General features: G+C 43.0%; 1 protein-coding gene across 15 annotated transcripts in view; it reads right to left on the bottom strand.

Annotated features, from left to right (window-relative positions):
• Positions 1 to 970: 970 nt before the first annotated feature.
• The window catches only part of FOXP1 (forkhead box P1), a 341,592-nt gene continuing 317,416 nt past the window's right edge, over positions 971 to 25,146 (bottom strand). For 14 of the 15 annotated variants that reach the window (XM_052678944.1, XM_052678948.1, XM_052678951.1 and 11 more), the window contains 7 exons: positions 22,670 to 22,871; positions 22,483 to 22,562; positions 21,739 to 21,840; positions 17,330 to 17,451; positions 15,258 to 15,327; positions 11,657 to 11,823; positions 971 to 6,047 (listed from right to left, as the gene is read on the bottom strand). In XM_052678944.1, coding sequence (XP_052534904.1) covers positions 5,903 to 6,047; positions 11,657 to 11,823; positions 15,258 to 15,327; positions 17,330 to 17,451; positions 21,739 to 21,840; positions 22,483 to 22,562; positions 22,670 to 22,871 — 888 coding nt within the window. In that variant the 3' untranslated portion in view covers positions 971 to 5,902. The remainder of the gene's footprint in view (positions 6,048 to 11,656; positions 11,824 to 15,257; positions 15,328 to 17,329; positions 17,452 to 21,738; positions 21,841 to 22,482; positions 22,563 to 22,669; positions 22,872 to 25,146) is intronic. The other variant, XM_052678956.1, reaches the window with a different exon arrangement.

Consider the following 25,146-nt stretch of genomic DNA (forward strand, 5'->3'; position numbering starts at 1 on the left):
TGTGCAAGATTTTCCCCCTCCCCCTAAAAAAAGAAAAAAAAAAAAAAAAAAAAAAGCAGTTATCTGGTATAATTTTATGATAGAATATTTTTATAAAATCATTTGTACTAATTTAAGCATTTATCATTATATGCAAAAAGATTTCTTGATGAGAATATTATAGACGGTGCATGTTTTTGACATTAGCATTTTATTTGGATGACTAATCTTGCAGATGTGAAATTTTAATGAATTATTCATGAAAAAATCCCTCCTCTGAAATTCTGGTTTACTGCTAATGCTAGTTATTAAACATTTTATTTTTCTTTATAAAACTTGACGAAGAAAATAAAAGTGTACTTCAAAAAAAAAAAAAAAAAAAAAAAAGGTGGGTTTTTCCTCTCAAAGTTTGTCTCAGGTGACAGCATAACTCGGAACGTTGTTCTCATGGTGGTGTGGACTGAGATCCATCTTGCAGCCCGTTCTGTGTACATACAGCACCTGCCAAGCCCTTCCCGCTGAAGCCAGGAGGAACTGTCCGGTCCAGCTCCCATTAAGGAACTGCACTGGGGAGGATTTGCAAGATTAGGAACCAAACCCTTTTTTCATGCTTCCACCTTTGAAGTTGAGCCCATCGAGAAAGCAAATACCCCCAGCTGCCCAGGAACCAAACAGGCAAACTCCGATGGACTTGCTTGGATAGCAGATGAATTCTTCCATACGATGGCATCCTCCTCAGATCCAGCACTCAAGGCCCGAACGAGCTCCCTGTCCAGCCAGGAATCTGCAGCTAAAAGCCTGCAACTCAGCGTGGTTGGGGAGGTCCCAGGGGCGCGATGGACTGCGTGCTGGATGGGCAGGGACAGGGTGAGGGGTGAGCAGGCCTCCATAGGGTCTGCTGTGGGGCTGCTGGGGATGCGACACGGAGCCGGGAGGGAGGAGAAACAAACCAAAAACAAAACCAAAAAAACGTAGGACATGGCAACTCGCATTACCAGTGTGAACAACCAGCATTTTTATTGCATTTGAGAATGCTATAATGTCAGTAATTAGTACTGACTACACAACATTTTTTATTGTCTGTATCAACAGACATGGAATGATGGAATTACAGTTGATGTAAGGAATGAGTTTCTTTTATGCCTTATCAAAAGAAAAAAAAAAAAATCTTGTTACTGGCAGCACATACACACGAAGCACCATGCTAACAGTCTGGACTGTACCATTTTCATCAAGGCTTATGGGTAGAAGATAGTTTGTTACCTGTTCTGGGTCCGTTAAAATGCAGTCATGACTGCAAGTTCACCTCGCAAGACTAGAATACTAAATTGCTTCTGAAACATCTAAAAACTCAATCTGAGTTCATTAACAAAAGGTACCAAAGGATTTCAAAAGAGTTTAAACGCTTTTTTTTTTTCTTTTTTTTCTTTTTTTTTTTTTTTTTTCCATGCTATAATGAGCGTGAGAATATTGGCAATCTGAAAACTACAATAGTTCAAAATTATTTTTAAAAACTTTATATATATATATATTTATGTATGTATATATATAAAATATCTAATGATCTGCAATATTTGTAGGATGAGAACCCCCGCCCCGGTCTCTCCCTGAAGTCGGGGCTCCAGAATTGGGGCATTCCAGGAACTCTTGCCGGACTCTTGCGAGTGAGAATCAAAAAAAGGTCCTCTTTTGTGGTCACTTACTCTACATAAGCCTTGATTTTTTCATTTCACTTCTAGTCGAATGCAGAAACCTAACAGGTTTTACATTTACAAACTTGGTTTTGTGGACAAGGAAGGCTTTGACTCTCATTCCTGACAGCGATTTACCTGATACATGGTACTACTTTCATAATGTACGCTTTTCTTTGAGAAAAAAAACATGTAACAAATTGTCTTTACATCTTGGCACCTTGTAAAGTTTTTTGTTTGTTTTTATACAAAAAGTTCAATAGTTTGACACTCCCCCGTTATTCATCACTACTTCACTGATAAACTTTGAAAGTGTGACCCTGGAACTCATCATGCAAAATATTTACTGCAGCAGGAGAAAAACTTTTTTTTTCTTTTTTTTTTTTTCTTTTTTTTTTTTTTTTAAATGATTTTTTTTTTTTTAACCTTTCAAATATATGAACTTTGTTGGAGACAGCCAGAAAAGGCAGTGGTAAGATAACAGAAGGGGTGGGAAAGTATCAAAACAAACAAACCCAAAACGAAATAAACCAAAAAACAGCTTCAACACAAAAACTGTACAAAAATGCTTCGATCCATGATAACAAGAGAGAGGAAAAAAAAAAAAATCTGTCAACTATGTTACAATTTAAAAGCTGGAAAAAAAAAAAAAAAGTCAGGGATTTTCTCCCACATGTCAGCAAATGTCATCCAATATTCTTAAAGCAAGGATAACTAAATAAAATACATGTGCAGCGTATTCTGCAATTCCATTACATACAGTAGTTTTTTTTTTTTTCAAAGCTATTTTTTTTTTAGTATAGTTAATATAAAGCAGTTGCACAAAAAGCAAAAGGTGTTTTGACAAACAGGTCTGCATTTATTCCTTTTGAGGAACAGTATCTAAAAAAAAGGACCTCGCCACCTTTTCCACCCTCCCCACCCCCCAAGACAAAGGCTCACACAGACACAGTGGGATATATATGTACAACATAGGAAACCCCTCCCTAAAGAAGCAACCGTATATCCAAAGGGATACAGAATCGGAACTGTAAAAATCATAGTGAAGTTTGCTCGATGTAAAGCCTGAGATTTTCAGTTGGTTCTTCTGCAAGGCTGCGACACCTGCCAGATAGGTTAAAATCTAATTTTTTATTCCTTTTTTTTTTTCCGCTTTTTTTCTTTTTTTTTCCTTTTTTTTTCTTTTTTTTTTAAATATTTTTGCTACAGTCTTTAGACTAAGCATGCAAGACATACAACTAAGTGCAACTGAGTGAAATGTATTTTTTATTTACTCATTCCCTAACAGTTCGGACTGAGGTATGCGTACTAACAGTTTCTCATGCTGTTATCTTTACTCATGTCTAGCTACACATGCTGAGAATGAACTAATCTACCGGATTTTTGTCCCCTTCTGAATACCCAACTAACCAGCAAACCACTCAGTTTAGAAGGACAGGGCTCAATTCTCGCCATCCCTGTCTGGCTACCGCCGGCACGGCACGAAGCTGCCTGGAGATAATTTAAAGAAAAATAAATGTTTCAAATGACCACAGACTGCCCTTTTTTTTTTTTTCTTTTCTTTTCTTTTGTTTTTTTTTTTTTCCCCCCCATTTCTCTCTTTTTTTTTTTTTCCTTTTTTTTTTTTTCTTTTTCTTTTTTCCTAACAGAAAGCAGAGCTGAGTTTTATAAAAGTAACTGCCAATAAAATTTCTTGTACCAAAGCTTATGAGTGGACAGGAGTGTTCTTTCTTTATGAAAAATGCTGACCGAAAACTAAACAAAACTGAGCAAATTTGCCAAGATCAACCAAAATGAAAGCAGTCATCCTAGCACGATCCCGAAACAGAAGTGGCACACAATCTGTAGAACCAAAGACCAAATTAGTTATTATTATTTTTTCTTTTCAAAACTAGAAATACTATTATGCGGTCCAGTTAAATTGTGGGAGCTTTTCTGTTCTCTTCTGCATTTTGTTAAACTGTCTCCTTTATCTGATACTCTAATTCTCTGCAAAATAACTGCGTCTTGCTTTCTCAGCTCCCATCCCTAGCGTCCCCAGTAACACTGTTTCCTGGTTTTAGCCTCAAAAGCTCTCCTCCCTTCCTCTTTACAGAATTTCATTTTGGTCACTGTAAAGAACTACAAATAAAAAGTAACAACTTTGGTTCAGACATCTACTTGGCCTTCTAAATGTTCTAGAATAAAGGAGCAGTTTCCCTCTCAGGTTAGCAATAGCCCACAGCTTGTCATTTCCCTCTAAATTCTTCAACCTCCTTTGATCAACAATAAGAGGATATTTGGCTTCACAAGATAAAGCATATAACAGAGAACATAATTTACCTTTGTGTAATATCTTTGGTAATTTTAGGAAAAAAAAAAAAAAAAAGGTACAAAGAAGAATATAAATTAAGCTCTGAAAGGCTTTTTGAAATAATAAAAAAGCTACAGTCCTACATAAATAAATGAGTGACGGAAAAGTGGTTGCAGAACGAAAACGTTTAGGTGTTTGGTGACCAAGGTTTACTGACCTATAGCAACAAATTCTGCATATCATGTTTGCCTTGAAGAGCATCGCCAGTCGTGCCTAACAAGCCCCGGTGCGAATTCTCTCCTGTATTTCCCCTTTCCTACGGTGAGGTTTCCATACTGGCTGGTGTAATATTGCATAACAATCGTAACCGCAGTACTGGATTTGCACAGTTGAAATTAACACTTCAGCATTAGTGGGGCTCTGTCCTTATTAACTCCCGTAACAAGTTCAATCTGAAATCTAATTTGTATTCAAACAGATTAATGCCACCAAGCAATCCTGAACTGATGTTTAACCGTGAAACATCGCCACGTACAATAACAATTTAATGAAGTCATCTTTCCAACCACTATTTGCCAATGCAAATGCAAAAAGAAAAAAAAAAAGTCATAATAAATGTATAGGTGCCCATCTCAGTAATCTTAGATATTCCAGAAAGATTTGTTGACCCATTAAAACTCGTGTTAAACAACCGAGAGCCTGCCACTGTACTATCCATCCTCTAATAAAAGTGAATTCTGTTGGTGCTGCATACATTTCTTTGTGCTGTTCCATTTTGTGGCATTTGCTAATATTCACCATTGCTGCCAAAAAAGAAATCTCAAAATAAAAACCAACCCAAAACGACAACAACAAAAAAATACTGCTTTGCGGAATGAATCTGTGTTGCTTCCTACAGCGTTTCTATGTTCATCTGCCATTCATTCTCATTCTTGCAGTACTTCGTTTCTCTCTCTCCGCTGGACAACCCTTCCACATGTATAGTGCAGCATTTGGGACCTCTTCAAAAAACAATAACAAAAATAGAGACACCGAAATGGAATGTTTTCCACAGCTAAAGAAAACATGGTGGCATCTGAAGGAAACTGGAATGAATGACAGAAAAAACTACAAACAATTCAATGACATTCAGCTTCGTATAATAAAAACACCTATTAACATTCATCACAAAGTACAGAAAACGTTGAAGCCTCCGAGAGGCCCTGGGCCCAGATGAGGCCTGAGGTCAGAACTTAAAATGGTAGAGGAGAAGTGGGGCGGGGGAATAAAAGCAATACATTAAAAAGTTTGGGATAATTTTTTCTTTTTAACCCCTCCCCGATAGACACGCTCACACGCACACACACATATCCACACACGTGCACACACAGGCCTTCCCCATCCCAAATGGAAGCAAAACAAAAAACAAAACAGAAAAAAAAAAAACCAAAAAAAAAACCAAACCAAAACAAAAAACCCGAAAAACAACAAAATGGAGTAAAGGCAGTGATAATCAACATGCAGTACTGTGCAAATATGTTGTCCATTGGAATCCTTAAAATCTGGGCAAAGACTTGATCTGCAGTTCTGGTGTACATGCTCAGTTTGATGTCCTCAAGTGTCCAAAATTGGCAGGACCTGCAGTCCACAGTTGGCTGCTAAATGTAAGTGAATCAGTTTAGCAAATTTACAACACTGACGTTGACTGTAAGAGAGGAAAATCCCAAGTACCAAACAAGTCCATCCAATGCACAGAGTACAAATTCCTTTTTTCAACAAAAAGTAGAAAAATCAAAAATACTCCCAAATGGGATACTTGATGGCACTAAGAGTTAACATATTTCATAGTTGTCAAAGCGGACTGAGAATCCTCCAGACTGTACAACAATGGAGAGATTTCACAGCTAGGTTTGACGTGTTCTTCCCATCTTCATTCTCAGGATGATGACGTCAGACATACTCATTCTATGTCCTCATTTACAGGTTCGTCTTCATAATCTCTGTCGTGATCAAAATCTGGACTGTGGTTGGCTGTTGTCACTAAGGAGAGCGGGCCTTCATTTTCATCTGGATCTAGCGGTTCTTCTTTGACATGCACGGGGTGCCTGGAAAAACAAAAACACGGTCACTCAGCGAGCTGCTCGCTCCAACACGGCTCTGACAGCTCGGGGGGCTGGGCAGCAACGCGGGGCGGCTTGGGCCCTCGGAGCTGCAGGGCGCTGAGGAGCAGAGCCTGAACGTGCAGCCGGGCTGTGAAGGCTGCGCTCCGCCGCTCGGCCTCCCGGGGGAAACGGGAGGAGCACCTCGATGGGCCTTCAGGCTCGGCATCGAGAGAAAGTGCTCTCAGCTGACACGTTAAGTTGATGAATACAAGCTTTGGATAAATAAGTGGAATAAGCACCCGAAAAGCAAAGGAGCGGGCTGCCGGCCCGCCAAGCCGGCGGAGGTTGGGCTAATCACTGCACTGTGTGTGCGGCGTCGCTCGTTAACATGCAGAACCTGTGAGACAACTCTCCAGAGGACGACCCCAAGTGAGGTTCTATCATTAATCAACTTCAAGCAAACACAGCAAAGAGACACCATGATACATGCTTTAAACTCCAAATTAATGCATATTTTTACAAACTGTCAATAAGGGAAGAAAAGCCCTGCCAGGAAACACAAACAGAGAGGAAAAGGCTCGCTCAACACAACAATATGATAAGAAAGCACAGTCCTAACGAGAATAATAACACTGTCAGCTGTAAACAAGGCAGAACATGATCCCCAGCTCACGGTGGGCACAAGGATGTACTGAAGAGATGAGATCTGCCAAATTTCTCATTATGGCACAGCACATGAATAACCCGCAGGGGAACGGGGCTTGGTCATTCAAAACGGGTATGATAACAATTGAAAAATGTTGTTCGTAAATCATATTTACAACAAATCCTATACAAATACAAATTACCTTTTCTTTCTGTGTTCGGCAGCTTTTGAAATGTAAAATAGCCATGTGAGTCAATAGTGTCTTGTTGGTGGGACTTTATAGGAAAGTAGGATTTTATTGACATTACCAAGTATTAATAATGCGACACAGCAATGGAGACCCTGTTTGCTTCCTAAATAATTGATGTTGTAGGCAATCCCTTAAAATAAAGTGTTAATGAGTTCAAGTCCCACTCTGTCTCTCATTGAGTTGATATCCACCTCCTAGAGTCCTGTTCTTTTTTTTCCAGGCAGGCTAATTTAACCCTTTCACGTCGACTACTTGAAAACATCTGAGTGCAAACACCCCCTGTAAGAACTTTTCCTTCCTTGCACGCTCTGCCTTAAAATGATTTAAAATAGCTGTATTTTATTGCACGCTTTGTGTAGATAGAATGGCAGTACTTTCTGTACTCGGCTGCACTGACAGGCAGGAAGAATAAATCGTGGAACAGGGAAATGTACTCTGCACCTAGCACACAAGCCAAAGGTAACTCTGCCTGTTTCAGGAGACCAGAGAGAACCAGCTGTTTGTCTGTACTGTGCTCAAAGCCCCCTATTTATTTAATTCAGTTGGGGATGGATCTAACTTGCTGACTACACGTATCTCTAATGTGAGATGTGAATGTCTTTCAAGTCCCTGCATATTTCAACTTCCTGAGTGCTGAAAGGGCTAGGTCAATACTTAGGTATTAACTGCACCTTCTTGCCCACCCAACCAAAAGAAGGGTTGCTACTGCATCTGTGCACACATACCTTCTTCCTTCCAGTTTACAAATACGTGTTCTATCACCAGGTCTTCTGCCATTTTCAGAAAAAGAAGGGGAAAAAAAGAGGAGGAAGAGACAATTCCAGTCTTGGGGGCTAAGAGCAGGAAGAGCTACCAGTGCTGCATATACAGCATCTTGCTCGCAGTTGCCAAGGTGGACAAGTGCTGAGTGTCCCAGCGGCTCATGGCTGCACAAATGTGAAACCATGCTGATTATCTGCAACTAGAAAAACTTCCATTATGAATGGCCTGTGGGGCCCTCGCTTGGGAGAAAAAGGGGAATGAAAAACAGGAGAAATAGGGAAAGAACGGCGATGCGCACAGACGGATGAAGTGAGCGCTACTTGGCCTTTATGGCAGGGACCTCTTCTACTGCTGTTTTAATTTAGGTCATGTTTGCTGCCCTTCTGGTATTGATGTTACTGCCATGCTTGTTTTTGCTTTTTAATTATTATTTTTGGAAATGCAGACCAAACATTTTCCAAGGTAAGAGCAGAACGCGTTTCTCACAATGGACACAGGGGCCATATCTTGGTCTCCCATCACAACCTCCCACCTGCTGGGTAGGAACAAATGGGCACCACCAGATATGGCCGGTGACCGCTGTGCTCACAAGAACCCGAAATTCTGTGAAAGCTCCTTGAAAGGCCTCTGAACCTGTCCACAGCAAACTCTGACCACCGTCTGTTTTGTTATGAAAGCAGGTGAAACCAGGTGGTTCTAACTGAGTTTTTCTTTGAGGTTTGGTTCTGCTCCCAGAAGTCAAAAGCAAAACTTAAGGACTGAAAAGCAAAGTGAGCAAAGAACTTATGCTGCCCGACCGTGAGCGAGACAAGGCAGAGGGGCCCACAAAGCCATGGGGCACGGCCACAATGTCCTCCTACAGGGCTCACGTGTTGGACAGACATCAGACAGTGAGCCTGGAAGGATTCCATCCCCCAAATTAAGAGGGTGATCTGGGTAATGCAACCCCCCTGGGAGGGATTTGCATGGAATACAAAAATAATTCATCTCCTTGCGTCCTCTGTCATTTGTAACCACAAAGTGGCATGCGAGGAAGAGACCTGATCGAATCCAGGATTTTGCTCAAACGTTTCAGAGCAACTTGACAACATTCAGTTAAAGTAAGCTCAAAGGCAAAGGGAGATTTTCACATCTTTCAAGTATGTCTGAATCTCTATTTACCACCTCCTTACTAGGGGGGGAAGAGAAACTCTTACCTCTAAACTACAAAAAAGGTAAATGCTGGGCTAGGCAAAAAACAACCAAAAAACCCCCCCCCCAAAAAAAAAACAAGAAAGGAGGGAAAAGAAAGAAGAATAAAAAAAGAAAGGGTTTCCTATTTCTTTTTTGTATCAGCAGCATTTCAGCCCATTCCTTTTAAGTAGATGCCTAAGACTCCAGAAGGGGTTAACAATAAATAACCTTGCTGAACACTGATTCCCCTTCTTTTCACATCTGAGTAATTCTTTTGTTTGTCCACTCTGGGAACAGAGGAGTTTTTAATAAAGCTGACTGTTGTTTAAAGCCACTGAGTTCTGGTGGTGCACACAGCATGGAGTAGTTTGCTTTGTGGCTACCTTTGGAGCATATCAGGATGAAAGTGTTATGTCCCCAAGCTGTAATTATGCGACTACTTTCTAGTGTTTCAAAAGGAGGGAGAGGGGAAAAAAAAAACACAACCTAGCTGTGGTTCAATGTGTCATAAAAAGGAAACGAATGAGTGGTAATAAGACTTCAGCTAAAGTGTTAGACTTCTTAGCTGTCATGTTAACAAGGTCCTCTAAACCTTACAATAAAGTTTAAAGCTTGATTTATTTTAATATACTGAAATTGTTTAAAAAATCATTTGCATTGGGACAAGGCAATCTGCACCGAGAAAAAGACTGGAAACTCACTACCAAAGCACGCTCACTGACAGTCAGGGGTTGCACAGCTTCTGGAAATCCCCTGTTGACTCTGGATTTTATTTACTAACCAGGGCAAACTTGAGGCATTTGAATGGTGTTCTGGCTTTAGATCCCTTCCTACTACTTAGAAACACCATTTTAATGGGCAAGCTCACAGACTGGGATTGGAACATCACCTCGCCACGTTTTACTTAAGCAAAAAGAAATGTTCAGCAGAGAACACATATATTATCAATTCTGAGAAAATGAAAACACTCAGGAAACAATCATTTCCATATTACAACAGAAAATTGGATTTTCTGGTGAATAATGAAAATGAGGCATCCCTCCCCCCCTCCTCCTCTCTCTCCAGTATTTGTTCGGTGCCCCTCACCTTGGTATCAATGTGCTAAGAGATGATTATTAAGTGCAACAAAGGCCACGGCTATGCAGTTCTGGAAAATGTCCTAGCCTGCTTCAACTCGGTTACTTCCCCCCCTCACAGTCTCTTCAAAGACAACGAAACCTTAGGTGGAAAGAGAAGTGCACGAACTTCGCCAGCCTTGAACTCACAAAAAATAATTACTTGGATTAACGCAACATCAGAAACATTTGTCCCTGTCTGTTAGGCCAGGAGAAACCCTTGGGAGAAGCCTCATTTCTGGAGAAAACCCACGTCCCTGTGCTCCTCCTCCACTCCGGCCCTGCGTGGTCACGGGCAGAGGATAACAAACTGTGACTCAAAGTGCCTCAAGATGAATCTGCTTCTGATCGACGGGAAGCGTGTCACGTAATGCGACTTTGGGAGAGATAATTAATACTGCACAAACAACCACTGGAAAAGCTAAACAGATGATTTGAATGTTTTGAAGTAAATGGTAAAAGACAATGTTTAAAATTAATTATTAATTAAAAATGAATGTTGCCATCTTTAAAGATGTTTTTTTTCAAAGCACATTGTGCGCTGATTTAAAATGCTGCGATATCAAAGCACCCAGAGCTTCAGATTCCTCCGTGCCCCCCTCCCCTCTGACAACACATTATGCAGGTGGGAAACTTTTTTGCCATTAAATGCTAATTAGTTTCACAACTAATTACTACAGTGGTATTAGGTTAATGTTTTCTACTTTTTGATTTAGACTTACTTTTGTAAATCCCTTATTCAAATTACTTTGAAGTGAAAGACGACAAATTAGTTCTCTTTTTAATGTGTAATGTGAGCTGTGGCGAAGCAGCCAGTAATTCTGCGGCCCATTCTAACGAACCAGCAGCGGGATGGCAGTGGGCTCCTGAGCACAGCTACTCGCACAGGTAGTTGAGGTACTTTTTCACATTTGAGAACTGCAAGACATATAAACTCTGGCTCCCTTGCCAGCTGCCAATTATCCGGTATGCAATCTGAGGGGAGGGGGGAATTTACAGCTTTGCAAACTCACTCCATCACCCCATAAATACTGAGCACACCCATAGGGGCATCACACCCTTCCTGCCTTACCCTTTCCTGAGCGAGCTGCTGCCCTGGTGCCATTCACGTTGAGCAGGGACAGCAATCCCCCATTACTTCATGCGGTTATATATGCACTCATTATACTGCCGTCTGTTGCTATAATGCTCCTATTAATTTTCCTTTTGATATTTTAAGAGCAATCTATAAATCATGCAGACCTTCACGTGTGCCATCATTAATGCTGAGCGAGACTGTTGTGCATCAAGTGTTTGTCAAACCTGCCCAACAGGCCCATTTCCCAGCCCGGCCCCACGGGCACGCTTGCCGTGTTCTCCGAAGGGGAGGAAAGCACCGGTCCTTCCTCTGAGAAACGCAGTTGCCTAAGAGGTATAGCAACCCCACGGCCCAAGGTTTAAAGAAGGGAATTACAAATGAGTTAACAATTTTACAGTCCCACGTGCTTGTCAGACTGGATTGTGCTGATTCCTTTATGTGAAAGTTGGTAAATGGCCCTTTTATGTTCTCCTTAGCCAAAGCACCTCCCCAGATGGACTTGTGCTGCTCACACCAAGAACCTCCACAGTCACACTCCAGCAGATAAGACAACGCCTCCACCGGCGCGTGCAGCCCTGCCATACTCACATTGCTTGCATAGGGGAACGTCCTGGACTACTGTCACTCCCATTACTGTTCGTATGCTCCATTGCACCATTAAGCTCTTCCCTCATCACGTTGGCTAGGTTGCCCAGAGTGGGATTTCCCATGGAAGCAGTAGTGTATAGAGGTATACTGTTCTCAGCCATTGAAGCCTGCCAAGGACACAAACAAACATATGAAGAGCCATGACTAACGTTCTTATGCACTGCACAACACGCTCACTTATTCCAAAACATTCTCCACATTTACATTATTCGCAATTACCAGTTTTTTAAATATTGTGCTTTCTGATAGGTATTACACTGATTCCACCAAGGGAAATTTAACATAATTTACATCTGGGTTTATGCATTCATAACTGCACTGGCTTGTGAGTGGAAATGGAGCTTTCCATTCCCTGTTTGGAATTACACCTCCTGGAAAAATAAAATGTGCTTTTCCTATTTTCATTTCACAAAATTATGATTGGGGCTTTGGGTTGGCTCTTTTTTTTTTTTTTTCTTTGGTGGCTTAGGTCTGGCTTTTGGCTTTGTTTTTAATGAAGGTTAATGAGGAAAAAAATTGGAACTCGCTCAGCTGGTAACTCCTTCCTACCAGCACAGGCAGGCACACAGCAGGATGACAACGCTACCGAGCCTGATTTTCTTGTGCAGCCTGCACTGATGTACCCAAGAGCCGAACCAGTCCATGTGAAATTGTCAGTCCTGCCCTGTCACTGGAAAAGTGGGAATCTGATGAATTCTGACAAATCTTCCCCCACTCTTTCTAAGCATCAACAACCCAGCTTTCCACCCCGCTACTGCAGATGTGACCGTTTCGCTGAGGTTTTTCATCCTTCTAAAGAAACACCAGACAGAGGCACACCGCAGTTCACGTTCTAAATGGAAATCTTTGTACAAAGAGAATGAACTGTTAAATATTTTCCTTCTGATTCCCACCGCTCTGCCTGCTAATATTTACTGTATGTCAGGATTAGCTCATGCTGGCAGCACAGACCCATGCCCAGCCAGGCACTGCGGGAGCCCCAAGGAGCCCAGCGCTATGCGGGGCCGTGTGTGTGGGGAGGGCAGCAGGCCTTAGGGGTTGTGGTACTGAGGGAACTCAAAGGACATTTCACCACTTCACCGAGCCACGTCCAGATAACATCATCTGCTGCCTTCTGACAGCGTCAGCACCAGGACCACAGATGCTGGCTCGGCTGTGCTCAACCCATGCTGGGGGGAGGTCAGCTGGCTGCAGAGTCAAAAAATCCATCTGACTGCGGGTCTGCGTGATGCAAACCTGCCCACGGGAGGGGATTCACACACTCTCCCCACTGAACATTGACCTCCTCTCCTAATTCATGGGACCAAGCTCCATGCTCACCACCATTCAGGCCAGTACAGCTGTGCCCATACACGGAGGCTGAGGGATGGCCAGCTCTGCCTGCAGCATCTTTGGGGGCACGGCCCCTTTTATTCCTCCTTATGTTGACCTCTCCATGTGCAGCCCTATGTGTCACACATGATTACAAAAGCTATTCTAACAGGGAGGATTATTTTTATCTTCTTGATTCAACAACCGGCAAACTCCTTGTGATGAGGGGATGCAAAGAATGGTTCACATTTCCTGCACTTGGCAAAATAATGACTTAAGTTCTTCACCAACAGTGAAGATAAGTTGTAATTGCAGTAAAGCAGTTTCTTGGGGGAGAGGTGGGACACGAGGAGTACATGCTATGATCACAGTGGTGAGGGGGTGGTTTGGGGAGCACAAAAGCTCTCGACAACCCCTGGGAAAAGGCAGTGCTGGTGAGAGCTGTGTGCCCCTGACTTGCACAGCCGTGAGGGAAAGCAGATGGAGGAGATGTCAGAGGGGTGGTTCTGCCATCCCACAGGGAAAGAAAGAAACATATGGGAAGGCGACTGCAGCAGGAGGTCAGTGTGCACTGAGGTCCCATGATGCAGCTCTGCTCAAGATGCCCTGTACCACAAGCATCCCAGGGGATCCAGTTTCCTCGTATACCCAGTAGAGAGAAACCCACTGATCTGTTTAAAACCCAAAGGAGGATCTGTCTGAGTGCAATGAATAGCATGATTTCTCACCCCTGCTTATTTTTTTTTTTTAATAGGGGACATGCAAGCAGGAAGAAACCTGGCCCAGGCTCTTCTCTCCGTGAGTCGAGTTCCTACCATGCTATGTGAGGCCACAGGCACGTGCCTCTGCCAGGGAAGGTGGGGAAGAGAGGCAGTTTGGAGGTTTATCACAGAAGAATGGATGGAGATGACGACAACGACACGTGTTTGAGAAATAAAACATGAACAGTTCCGTATGATAAGCATATTAATTGAAATTAGTCACATAGTTAACAACGTGAAGAAATGCAGGATCATTTCATTTTTTGCCTTTCAGCCTCATGAATGTAAAATGTGCTTGTAATCTTAATACTATTCAAGAGACAAAGCGGTCTTTAAAAATCACACTTCACAAGACTCAAGGGAAAATAAGTTACTAATGAATGGTATTTACAGTTGCTTCATTTAAACATGCCTTCATTTGCTTTTCAGAAGTTACTGCATAAACTCCGATCGCGAGAAGAAACGCAGAACATCACTTTTCTCCTAACAATCTGCTTCCTGCTTTGGAAAAGAGAAGCCTGCTAAAGCTTCTACAGAAGGCGGTGGCCCAAGCAAACATCCATGGCCACCAGTGAGCTGCTGGAGAAGTGACCCTCAACACACACACACAGGGGACACAACCATAGGTGGTGCTGCATCCTGGCTGCATTTCCATGGTATGGATGGGGGTTGGACTGCAGCACAAACACAACAGCCTGCAAATCCAGGGCACAGTAACGTGTCTGTGCCTCTGGTTCAGTCGCTGAGTCCTGACATTACCTGAGGTTGTTGAGATGGACTCGAGAATTTGTAGAGACCAAAAAAAAAAAAAAAAAGCAAACCTCATCAACAGTACATGAAAAAGGGTCTGGAGAAGCACACGCCTTCGGGGTGCCGGTTATTAACAGTGCACCAAACACTAAGTGCATTTCTACACTGTGAAAAACAACATTTTTGTCTTACAGTCGTTGAAACCAATACAAATTCCCATTTTTTTTTTTCTATAGGAATTGCAACATTTTTTATTTTTTTTTTAACAACAACAGGAAGATATGCAAAAATAGCCCTTAAAAGAAAAGGGGGAAAAATGATCTGCTTTCTCTTTAAAACCATGAACAATAGAAGGTCACGTGGCACAGTATCCTATCATTCAGCACATTAATAGCTGTGCTAGAGTAATTACACTTGTGGTATTTTTGCCTCAAGTGAAATTCTGAAATAAGAGGATGGAAATTATGATACTGCTGATAAATATTAATAAGTGAACTTTTAATTTTTTTGCCACAATATTCAAAATGCTAAGCATCTAGCTAATGCTGAAGCAGCCTGATATGTGTTTGCCTCCAGGGACTATGATGCTTTATGCACTTAAGAAAAAAGTTTAACGGAATTAAAATTTAATATCTAATTAGAGCAAGGCTAATATATTTTGAAATGAGTGGGGAAGACACACGCCTCTGTTGCATATTTGCTACAGTCATTAATCTTACCTGTAAAGCAGCATTGAGAGGTGTGCAGTAGGTGTGGCTGGTCTGTATGTTTTTAATAAGAGAAGGGTTACTGCATAAGAAAAACATAAAAAGGAGAGTTAAATGCAACCACCCTCTATGCGAACATTTCAAGCATGTAACGCTTCCTCCCACACCAGAAAACTAGTGCTCAGACTGTTTTTCCACACAAGTTCTCTTTCATTTCCCTTTTTCTTTAAAGAAAATATCAGAGTTTTTGCCTACAGTTAACATATTTGCCTTTACTAAATAAGGAATATCATCATACTGTGACGTTACCTCACCATGTGCTCTGCTACCCTGTGTCAGTAGCACATCTCGGGATCTCTGCTCATTTTAGTGCGTTCAGGAGAAATTTTGCAATATTCAGCGTTTCTGGGAGCCAGTTACCACATAAAGGCCCATCGTAAGGAGGCTACGACCAAAAGCAGCATGGAATACTTAAATACTGTGCACGGCACATGGTTCTCAAAGTCACTGGCAGCAGAATTCCTTGCAACTCAATGGGGGACCTTGACAAGAGTGGATTTTGAGCCACATTATTTCCTGATGGGGAAAGGGTTGGCACTGCCCGCACTCCTGCCCCAAACAGTTTGGGACATGGGGAAAGAGGAAAGGTGGCACAGAGGCAAACCAGCTGGTCCTGCTGCTCTGCAGCCAAGTGGTGGGGAGCACACTGCTCTAAGGGCCATTCTAATAACAGTTCTGATGTGCTATCTCAGACTCTTGCTTTAGTCATCTTAAGTTTAAATAAGGAGGTGGATTTGAGGAAAATGTATGGCAAGCTTATCCACTCTTCAGTGGGCATTAAAAAATAGGAAAGTAGGGAAAAACCTACTAGGTGCCAGTGAAAAACATCTCCAGTAAGTTTTACACTCATCGGGCTTTTTTCTTTTTTTCATATGAGAGTAAGGCATGGTGAGAGAAGTCATAACAGAGCCTCTCCCACAGGGACCGGCAAGGATCAGCTGTCCTGGAGAGATGGCCTTCAAGGAAAGGTCAAACAAAATTGCTTCAGGAACCCCAGGAATATTTGTGTGTGGTTGTTGCAGGCACAGGATGCACTGCTGTTTGTAATCGTTACAGATGGTCTCACTGCACTCCTTTTTTTTTAATGTTAATCCATTAAAGTGTTGCAAACCCAGGCATACAATTGAAAGCAAAGGGAAATATCAGAATTCAAACTTATCTGAAGCCCCTCCTGGCATCTATCTGTCTTCCTGACAGATCTACAGCAGCATATCTGCATTAGTGTGGATCATTATTTTAGGTTACGTAGCGCTATAAACCAGTGCTATAACAAACATGTCAAAGAGTTATTATTATAGGCATTTGGATTATCAGAGTAGGACACACAAAATACACACATAACAACTAAAACTTTTGCTCCTTTAGCAGCAAAGGTGATGTCACTATTTCGTGAAATGCAAGTCTACATGAGATGGGTAAATCATGCAAAGCAAAGCAACAGCAGAAAAAAAAATTAAAGCAAGTAAAAGCTCTTACTGTGCAACAAGCTCGCCAAAGTTTTCATCAGGGCAGTATTTTCGAGGACGGCCTCGTTGAATATGACGGCCACGTTTAAACTCTTCATCATCAACAGTCCAAAAGGACCCAAACTCATCCTCTACTCTGATAAAGCACTTATGCAGTGAGAGGTTGGTGCGAATGGCACCCTGGGACAAGAGCAGCAGCAAAGGAGATGAAGTGGAAACAAAGGGACACGGGATCGGGGACAGAACAGACATCAAATACAGGGAAAAGGAAAAAGAAAATAAAATGCAATAAGCATAAGCAAATGGTTTGTGAGGGTTAATATGCATTGCCACCTAAAAGCTACTAGCATGTGATGCAACAAACACCAAGCAAGCAGGGTCAGGGTACTGGTGGGCATACAAACAGTAGTGATGAGATGTTTGTCTTGGTTTCCCTTAACTGAAACAATGCGAAACCACCTGTGGTTGGTCTAACACCAGCTAGCAGCCAAAAGCCTCTACGTTAAACTGTAAGCATGATCCAAGCTAGGCTAAGAAGTTCAAACATGGTGGACATACCCACTGATCTTTTGTGGCCTTCGTTTTTGGAACTCTTGTTCATCCACTGTCCATACTGCCCCTTTAACGTTTTCTACTCGCACAAAACACTTGTGAAGACTAAGATTATGACGCACTGCATTCTGCAGCAAGAGAATACATTCAAAAACTTTCTATGAGAAAATGCTCATCATTGTCCAAGAACAGCAGCACAGTCAGCTTGACAGCCCTCATTTTGCAATGTCAACCCCTCTCCCCGCACCCCAGCTCTTTACATCTTATTTTGCAAAGTTAATATAACTATAAAAGCTTCAACCCAAGATTACAAAAATCAGCTCATTCTTATCAATTACCCACAGTACAAATGAGAACAGCCATCATTTTATAAACACGCACGTTGTATAATATGGCACATTTCATACACAACGCAAGAGGAACATTGCATTGACATTTTCAAAACAAATACATAGGCTTCTCCTCTCCTGGAAAAGAAAGCACTGTGAAAGAACAGAAAGGATTTCATGTGAGTGTGGATGGCTCAATGGAGCGGGGAGGCACTGGGGCTGCTGCTCCTGTGGTTTCCCACAGCTGGGTTAATGGCAATCAGGTGCTGAGCTCCTGCCCCATCGGCGGCACAGAGCAGGGCTCAGCAGCACCCCGCTGGCCGCCACGGCCCCAGCCCCTGCCTCTGCTGTGTGCTCTTATATGGAAGTTGGCTCCCGTTCCTGGCAGACTGCTGCACGGACTGATCTGAGCTTCTGCCAAGTGCAAACACGAGGAGGGCTCTCTGAAACAAAGTGATAATATCCCTGCAGCTCATCACCCGGAGGGACCCTGGCGCTCCTAGGCTCTGTGCTTGGGTGTGAGCTGTGGTTCGGAGGATGAGCCCGGCATAACTTGCAGTGCAGTCAGACCTTCCCCTCAGGTGGCCACGATGAGACACCTCGCTGCCTCACAGCAAGCGGGGGCTCTGCTCTCTCTGCTTCCCATACTGCTCACACAGAGTGCCATGCTACATTCCACAGCGTGGGTTTCCCCAGTGCAAAGCTGCTCCAGTTGGTACACAGAGCTCATCTCCAGTACCACCGAGAGGAGCTTGGAAAGCAGGGAGAGCAGAAGAAGCCATTTGCTGAGAATATGCAGGCGAACAAACTCCATCCATCATCACTGGCACCACTGATTTAGTCAATCTGGTTGACTCGTTAGCAGGCACAATGCCAGCCAAACACATGGCCTGGGTCTAGGCAACCAAGAGACCACACTTTTTTCCCTCCTGTCATCGTCATCTTTTTTTTTTTTTTTTTTTAATGAACATCGGGTCTGGATGGTGAAAGTGAGCTCTAATCATGAATGTCTAAATCACTGTGCAAACAAAGGGTATGGAGAGTGCATTTGTCATGTAAATTAAGCAGCAGTGGTGTGTGTGCTTGCAAGGGAAAGGCTAAGAAGAGTCTTTTGCTACTTTTCCATGTCCCTGCAATCACTAGCACTGTCCCTGATCCATGGGAGCTTTCAGCAGATACTTGGCAGCAAGCTCATCTCCTCTGGCTGCAGGTGCCCGATCCCACAGGCACGGGGATGGCCTGGCTCCGTGGCAAGCTCTGTGCACTTCAGCTCTTCCGTGGGTATCCATTTGTCATTCTTCCTGCTCTTTGTTCTCCTTTTTTTTAATGACTCTTCTCCCTCCTCTCCCGGTTTTCATTAGTTTGTCAAGTTCTGGCAACCCCCCTGATTGGGAGGTGGAGCAGAACACTGCGAACGCCCCACACCTTACGGGTGGAAAGCAGCGAGCTCAGCAGCCGCCGGTGGAGCAGAGCTCCGTGTGAGCGCAACCTGACACAGGGCTGCCGGCCCACATCTGGGTAGCTCAGGCAGTTTCCTGTGAAAATGGGAACGCTGTCAAGTCTGGAGCAAAATGTAAGAATAATAATGCTATTTCCCACAGTGAAAGCCGATCTCCCAGTTAATACGGCAGTTGATCAAATGCATAAGCAGAGTTCCGTGAAGTGAGTCCTCGGAGTTTGTAAACAGTCTCCAAATACACAGCTGAGCAGAAATCTCTGTGTTCTTTAAACATATCTAATGCTGGAGAAATCTTTTACAGACCGCTATGTGTTTTGCCATCGAGGGCTGGGGCTGCCGGATCAGGCTCTTGCTGAAGATACTGAGACAAACACACTGGGTATTTGGGATGTCCACAAAGCACTGCCCTCACTTTCAGTTTTCAGTATGATCACTTGTTTAAGGAATTCATCACAAAAAAACCCCATTGTTTTGTTCTCAGTGCCTCTGGATACTTGCTATCTAGCAGTTTTATTCATGTTTCAGAGCCACACCTGCAGCCTGTGCCTCATGGCTGCAATTCAGTGCCAGCAAATTACTCCAAAAAATAAAAGTAAACAGGCATCGCCTCTGACCTGTTAGAACCAGTTCACAGTGCTCCCATAGCAATCAGCTTAACACAAAAATTAGGAGCTATTATTCTAAGATTATATATTTACCTTGGTAAAAATATTTGTACGCAAGCCACTTTTGTAGAAAAATTACCCTGAACATACTTGAATGTAGGAAATGAAAGGGTTTGTAATTCTCGTAACTGCTCAAGCTCCACTGCAGTGCATTTTGGGGAAGAGGTTCATTTTTTCAAGGTTGTTATTCCTGTGCTCATCTGTGGTTTTGAAACAGGTCTCCAGGAAGCCTGCCCACACCAAACCCTGACCTAAACTTTAGGAAAACTGACTCGAATGCCCGCTATACGTTAGCTGAAGGTGAGCTCAAATCAGCACATATGTATTCAAATTATTCTGATTCTGCAATTAGACCCTTGCGCTCATTCTGCGCCCCGTGGGCTTCCCGTCATGCTAAGCCAGAGCTGCATTTTCATCCCCGCTGTTCCTGAAGGCTGGCATGAATCTGAGTAGCTCAAAAATTGCATTCCTTGCATGGAAGCCAGAAGTTGCAGTGAACCTTTCCTTCCCAGGCTGTGAAGCAGGATGTGGGCTCCTGGATAGGGTCAGGGTGTCCATGATTGGTCTCCGCATAGACCTGCTGTGCTCTTCTGCAAGCCCAAGGGTCTTCAGCTCAGCCTCTCTCCTCCTCTGTACAAGCACACTGTTAGTGCACGTGGCTCCTGGGACTTGATTTTAAGTGATACGCAAGGCTAATTCCTAACATTAGCCTTGCAGGCTGCCAAGATTGCCTTCTTCCACTCCCTTCTCCACTTCCTTTCACCGCTGGAATTAGATAGGATTTTTGCTTTAGCACCCACACCTGCAGCTGCTGAAAAGGCCTACTGGAAGCGCTCCAGCAGCAAAAGACAGGCAGGTCTAAATGGATCTTAAATCAGGGAAAGTTAATTTCCTTTCTGGACAGTAAGGAGACTGCAAAGTGAAACACTGCTCATGTTTTCTAACTGAAGTTGAAGAATCAAAGCAGCAATCACAGAGACTTTTCCTGAATCTAACTGTGCTACTAAAACTGAACTAACTTCCAAGGACGATTTTTAGCTCCATCCTCTGATGTAATTAATTCCAAATGCAGGCTGAGACAAGAAAAATAGAAAGAGCAAATGAAACAGCCAGTATGGAACACATTCATGCTACCTGGTCATTTGAAGTCTGAGAGCAACAGAGCTGTCTAGATTGAGAGCAGCTCAAACTACTGGGATGCAATTTTTACTGCAATACAAGATCCTTTGCTTTGATTCATTAATTAGTAATGATACCAGCTTAAGAAGCCAGTCTGGCTGTTGTAACGCTACGTACGAGAGAAAGAGTGGCCCCAGAATACAAGTAACTCCCAAGATCTTTTATCCAGCAACATCAGAGATGGTTATGGTAGGAAACTGAAGTGCCAAATATATCAATGTTTAGTTCTGTTGAACGGATTTCTTATGGTAAGGCTTGCTTCTTACACAGTATGTTCAGTGAGCTGCTGCTGTGTGACTAAAATGTAGAAGTTTGTAAAATATCTGTGTATGTAGCTGAGAGTCAACTGATTGAGGAAAGGAATCCATTTATCTACTGATCCTAGGGGAAAAAAATCAGTTGTTGTGATCACAGCCTGCATAACTAAGAAGACAAACAGCATATCCTCCACCGACACAATAACATTACCTCTTTTTTTTTTTAATACATTCCAGCTGACGGGCTTGAGTTTCACTGCTAGCAGCAACCACACAGAGGAACTCGTGGCATAATCACAGAACATAAAAGCCAATAATGGGGGATTCAATTAGTGGTTTTCAAAGGCAGAGGAGTTTTTCTGCCAAATATCAAATTGTTCCTGCAGATAAGGCACCCAGCGCGTGTCACAACTGCCGATCTACATTTTCATGTCCACACGTCGTTACAATTTGTTATGTCATCAGCAACGTCTATTCTGTACATGTCAGATATCAAAGGCAAGAGGCACACAGGGCTAAGGCTTACCTTCCACGTCGCCGCGTTGCGCCTGAAGTAAGCAAACATTCGCGTGAACCAGTTGTAGATTTCATTTAGTGTTAGCTGTTTTTCTGGAGATTCGAGGATGGCCTTGTGAAGCAAATCAATGGCAACATCAGTTGTGAGCAAGTCAGTACAAAACACAGTCAGAGTTTTACTTGGACCAATACAAAAAGAATGAAAGAACGAAGGAATGAGAAAATAAGAGAAGGGATTTGGAGCAAAAATCCGAAGGAAGGTTTTCACAATATGAACTAAGATTAATGGCTGTATTTAACAGTTCAATGGCAAAATTCAAAATGGAATTATCTAATTGTTTTGAGTTTTTATTTCTGTTTCCTTACAGAAATATTAATTTATTAGTCATTCATAAAGCAGAATCAAAGAGAAATGCAAAACATTTCACTAGCTGATTAAAGCTCAGTAATTATTTAGAGCTCAGATTAATTCTAGGGATCAGAGATTACTGTAGCTTGTGATAATTGACTTGCCATCTTTAAACAGGCTCATTTTCACTGTTGTGTGAAATGAATTTCCTAATAATCACATCGTATTGTAATACTTAATCAAAAGCAATTATGTTATATATTGCAGTTCTAAAAACCCTTATAGTAAAGGTTTGAGCATTTGAGCATGCTTACATACCAAAGGTTTGAAAATCTATTTAATCCGGAGCGCGCACATATAGGGAGACTTTGTCTAATCCGAATGCCTGTGTTTGGCTCCACTCACCTGCCTAATTAAAGATGCATACGTGAACGGTGGTCTAACTTCTGCGTTCTTATAAAATTCTTGGTTCTGGGCAATATCTGCTAAATAAAGAGCAGTTGTTCTGTTATCATCACAGCCCGTCGCTGCGGGTGTAGGCAGCAGAAAGCTGCCGGGCTGGGAAGGGCCCGTATCAGCAGCACCGCTTTACCTGAAGAAATGGGGACGTTGTATTTATCCGAGTACCGCCTCCGGATGGGCCCGACGTTGTGCATGCTCGTGGTAGTGATGACCGACGGTCCCTGCGTGACGGGAGTGATGGGTGCAGTCGGGGTGGTGGGAGTATGAGGTAAGCTCTGTGGAGAAGCCTCGGACGCTGTCTTGGAAAGCGTGACGCTGGACACCAGATTGAGCTGCGGAGGGAAAGGACGAAGGCTGCATTACAAAGGGCGACTGTGGCTAATTAAGGGTGGTGGGGGAAATTCTCATTAACGGAACGACCCTCCACTCAGAGGCAACGCAGCTCGAGTGCTCGCTTCAGCTCCAAGTGCTGTTGTAGCATCTCCATTAGCAAACGGAAATAAATACGTACACTTCCAGATAGATGGATTTTATAAAATGAACAAGGCATCCTACTGCCAGAACTACACATAGTGGATTTGCATCCGAACCTTAAAAGATCTTACAGAGAGTGCCATCATCTTGGTATTTTATTGCAGTTCCGCTGTTTCACGATTTCAACCCCACACCCCTTCTTTCCACGCTATCATTATGCACGGCTTCTGATCAGTCTTCTTGGATATTTCACTGAAGGCATCAGGCTAAGAATAAAAAGCCAGATTTTCATAGGGACATAGTAGGGAGAAACACAATCTCTCTCTTCAGCATTTGGGATTGCTTTTTTTTCCCTTCCCCTCCTGTTCATCCATTTTAAAAGCAAAGCCCTGAGTAGGTTAACTCTGGAATAATTTAATTAATCACACCGCATGAAATACTGCAGCCACTCAGCCCAGCACAAGTGGCACCATTCTGCTCTCCCTTGACGGGAGGCACAGTGTTACCTGCAGCAGCAGCAGCAGCTGAACGCCTCTGGGACTGTGCATCCAACCCAAACAGAGCCCAACCACTTTCAGCACCCAGCCATACCCACACCAGCAGCATCTGTTCCTTCCCGCTGCCCTGCAATGCCCTCTGAAAAACGATGCTCCCTTACAACAGTAGGTTGCTCCTGCTGGAGTGCTTTAAACAAACAACCCCATCTCTTAGTGACATCAGAAAAAATGAGGGAGAGGAGGGCTCTTTGACTACTTCCACATTTCCTTCCCTTAGGCACTTTCGTGAATAATACTGCTGAAATCTTGACCCCATTGAAGTCAGTAGCAAAATTCCTACTGAATTTAACAGGACCAGAATTTTATAACTTTTGCTCTGATTAAAATTCCTTTTGGCTGGACATTAAAGCTTTTCAGATGAAGGCGAGGCACGCAATTCAGATATGCCCCCAAACAGCTCATGTTTATCCATAAGACTCTGTATTAATTTTCCTCGTGTGAAAGTAACCAGATAAGAAAACTCCTATTAGCATCCCTCATCTGAGTTAACAGCCAGAAATACTGCTGCTCCTTTATCAAAACAACAGGATTTATCCCAAACAAAGGTAACGGAAAACAAAGGGCTCTCGTGTCACAGAAATGACACCAAGACAAAAAGCTGATTGCCCACAGGAAGGGCACAGCAGAGAGACAGATAAATAGCACCGGTTTTTCAATAAATTGTCCCTGCTTTTTGAGCAACTCTGCCTGCATTAAAGCCGCGCCACAGAATCCTCACGCAACCAAGTGCTGCTGCCTGCAGCCCTGCATGCTGCTCAGGTACTGCAGGCAACCCATTCCCTGTGTGCCCTGTGCCCACACGGGAACCATCCAGCAGCTCATGGTGAGGCCACAGAAGGAGGAACCCAGCAAGGACATGACGAGGGTGCTCAAATGCAGGCAGTGATTCCCAGAGCATCCTGCCATGAACACTGAGCCTGTGGTGCCGCTGCCACCTCTGCTTGTTGACTGGCGTGATTTAAGGCCACTGATTAGGGACACGCTCATTGTAATGTCTCCCTGTTATCCATCTATCCATCTATTACATATGATAAAAGGACCAGTGATGATAATAATAGTACAACTGACAGGTCTCACCATGAAATTAAATCTTCTGTATTTTATCTCAGTTTCTAAATGGACATTTTAACAGTCCAATAACTGCGAGCAAATCTGCATCAATTTTAAGTGCCCGTCTCTGGCAGAGGCTCGGCAGCCGGGCCCTCCTGTTGGAAAGATCACTGCTCGCGCTCCATCATTACGGCTCTCGCTACTCCATTTCAAAAGAGTTCGCTTCCTTTTTTAGCGTTTAAAAACTTAACATTTAATCTGTTTCTACCAGAGAGCTGCGAGAGAGAGAATCCCCAAAGGTCAGCATTCCCTGCTTCAAGAATTTGAATCGAGTTAGATTTCTTTAGGCTTTTCAGCGTAGGTAGCAACCAGAAATAAACAGAAGAGAGGATGAGCAAAGGGGGGGGCCCTAACAGGCTTGACAAATGACACTGTGATTCACACCCACTGCTGGGCTGCCACTAATAAGCTACAGAGGAAGCAGCCAATCTCAGCTAATTACCAGATAAAATTGTATTGTAAGGAC

Source organism: Tympanuchus pallidicinctus, unplaced genomic scaffold (genome assembly GCF_026119805.1).
Source record: "Tympanuchus pallidicinctus isolate F22 unplaced genomic scaffold, pur_lepc_1.0 scaffold17, whole genome shotgun sequence".
Taxonomy (NCBI): Eukaryota; Metazoa; Chordata; class Aves; order Galliformes; family Phasianidae; genus Tympanuchus; species Tympanuchus pallidicinctus.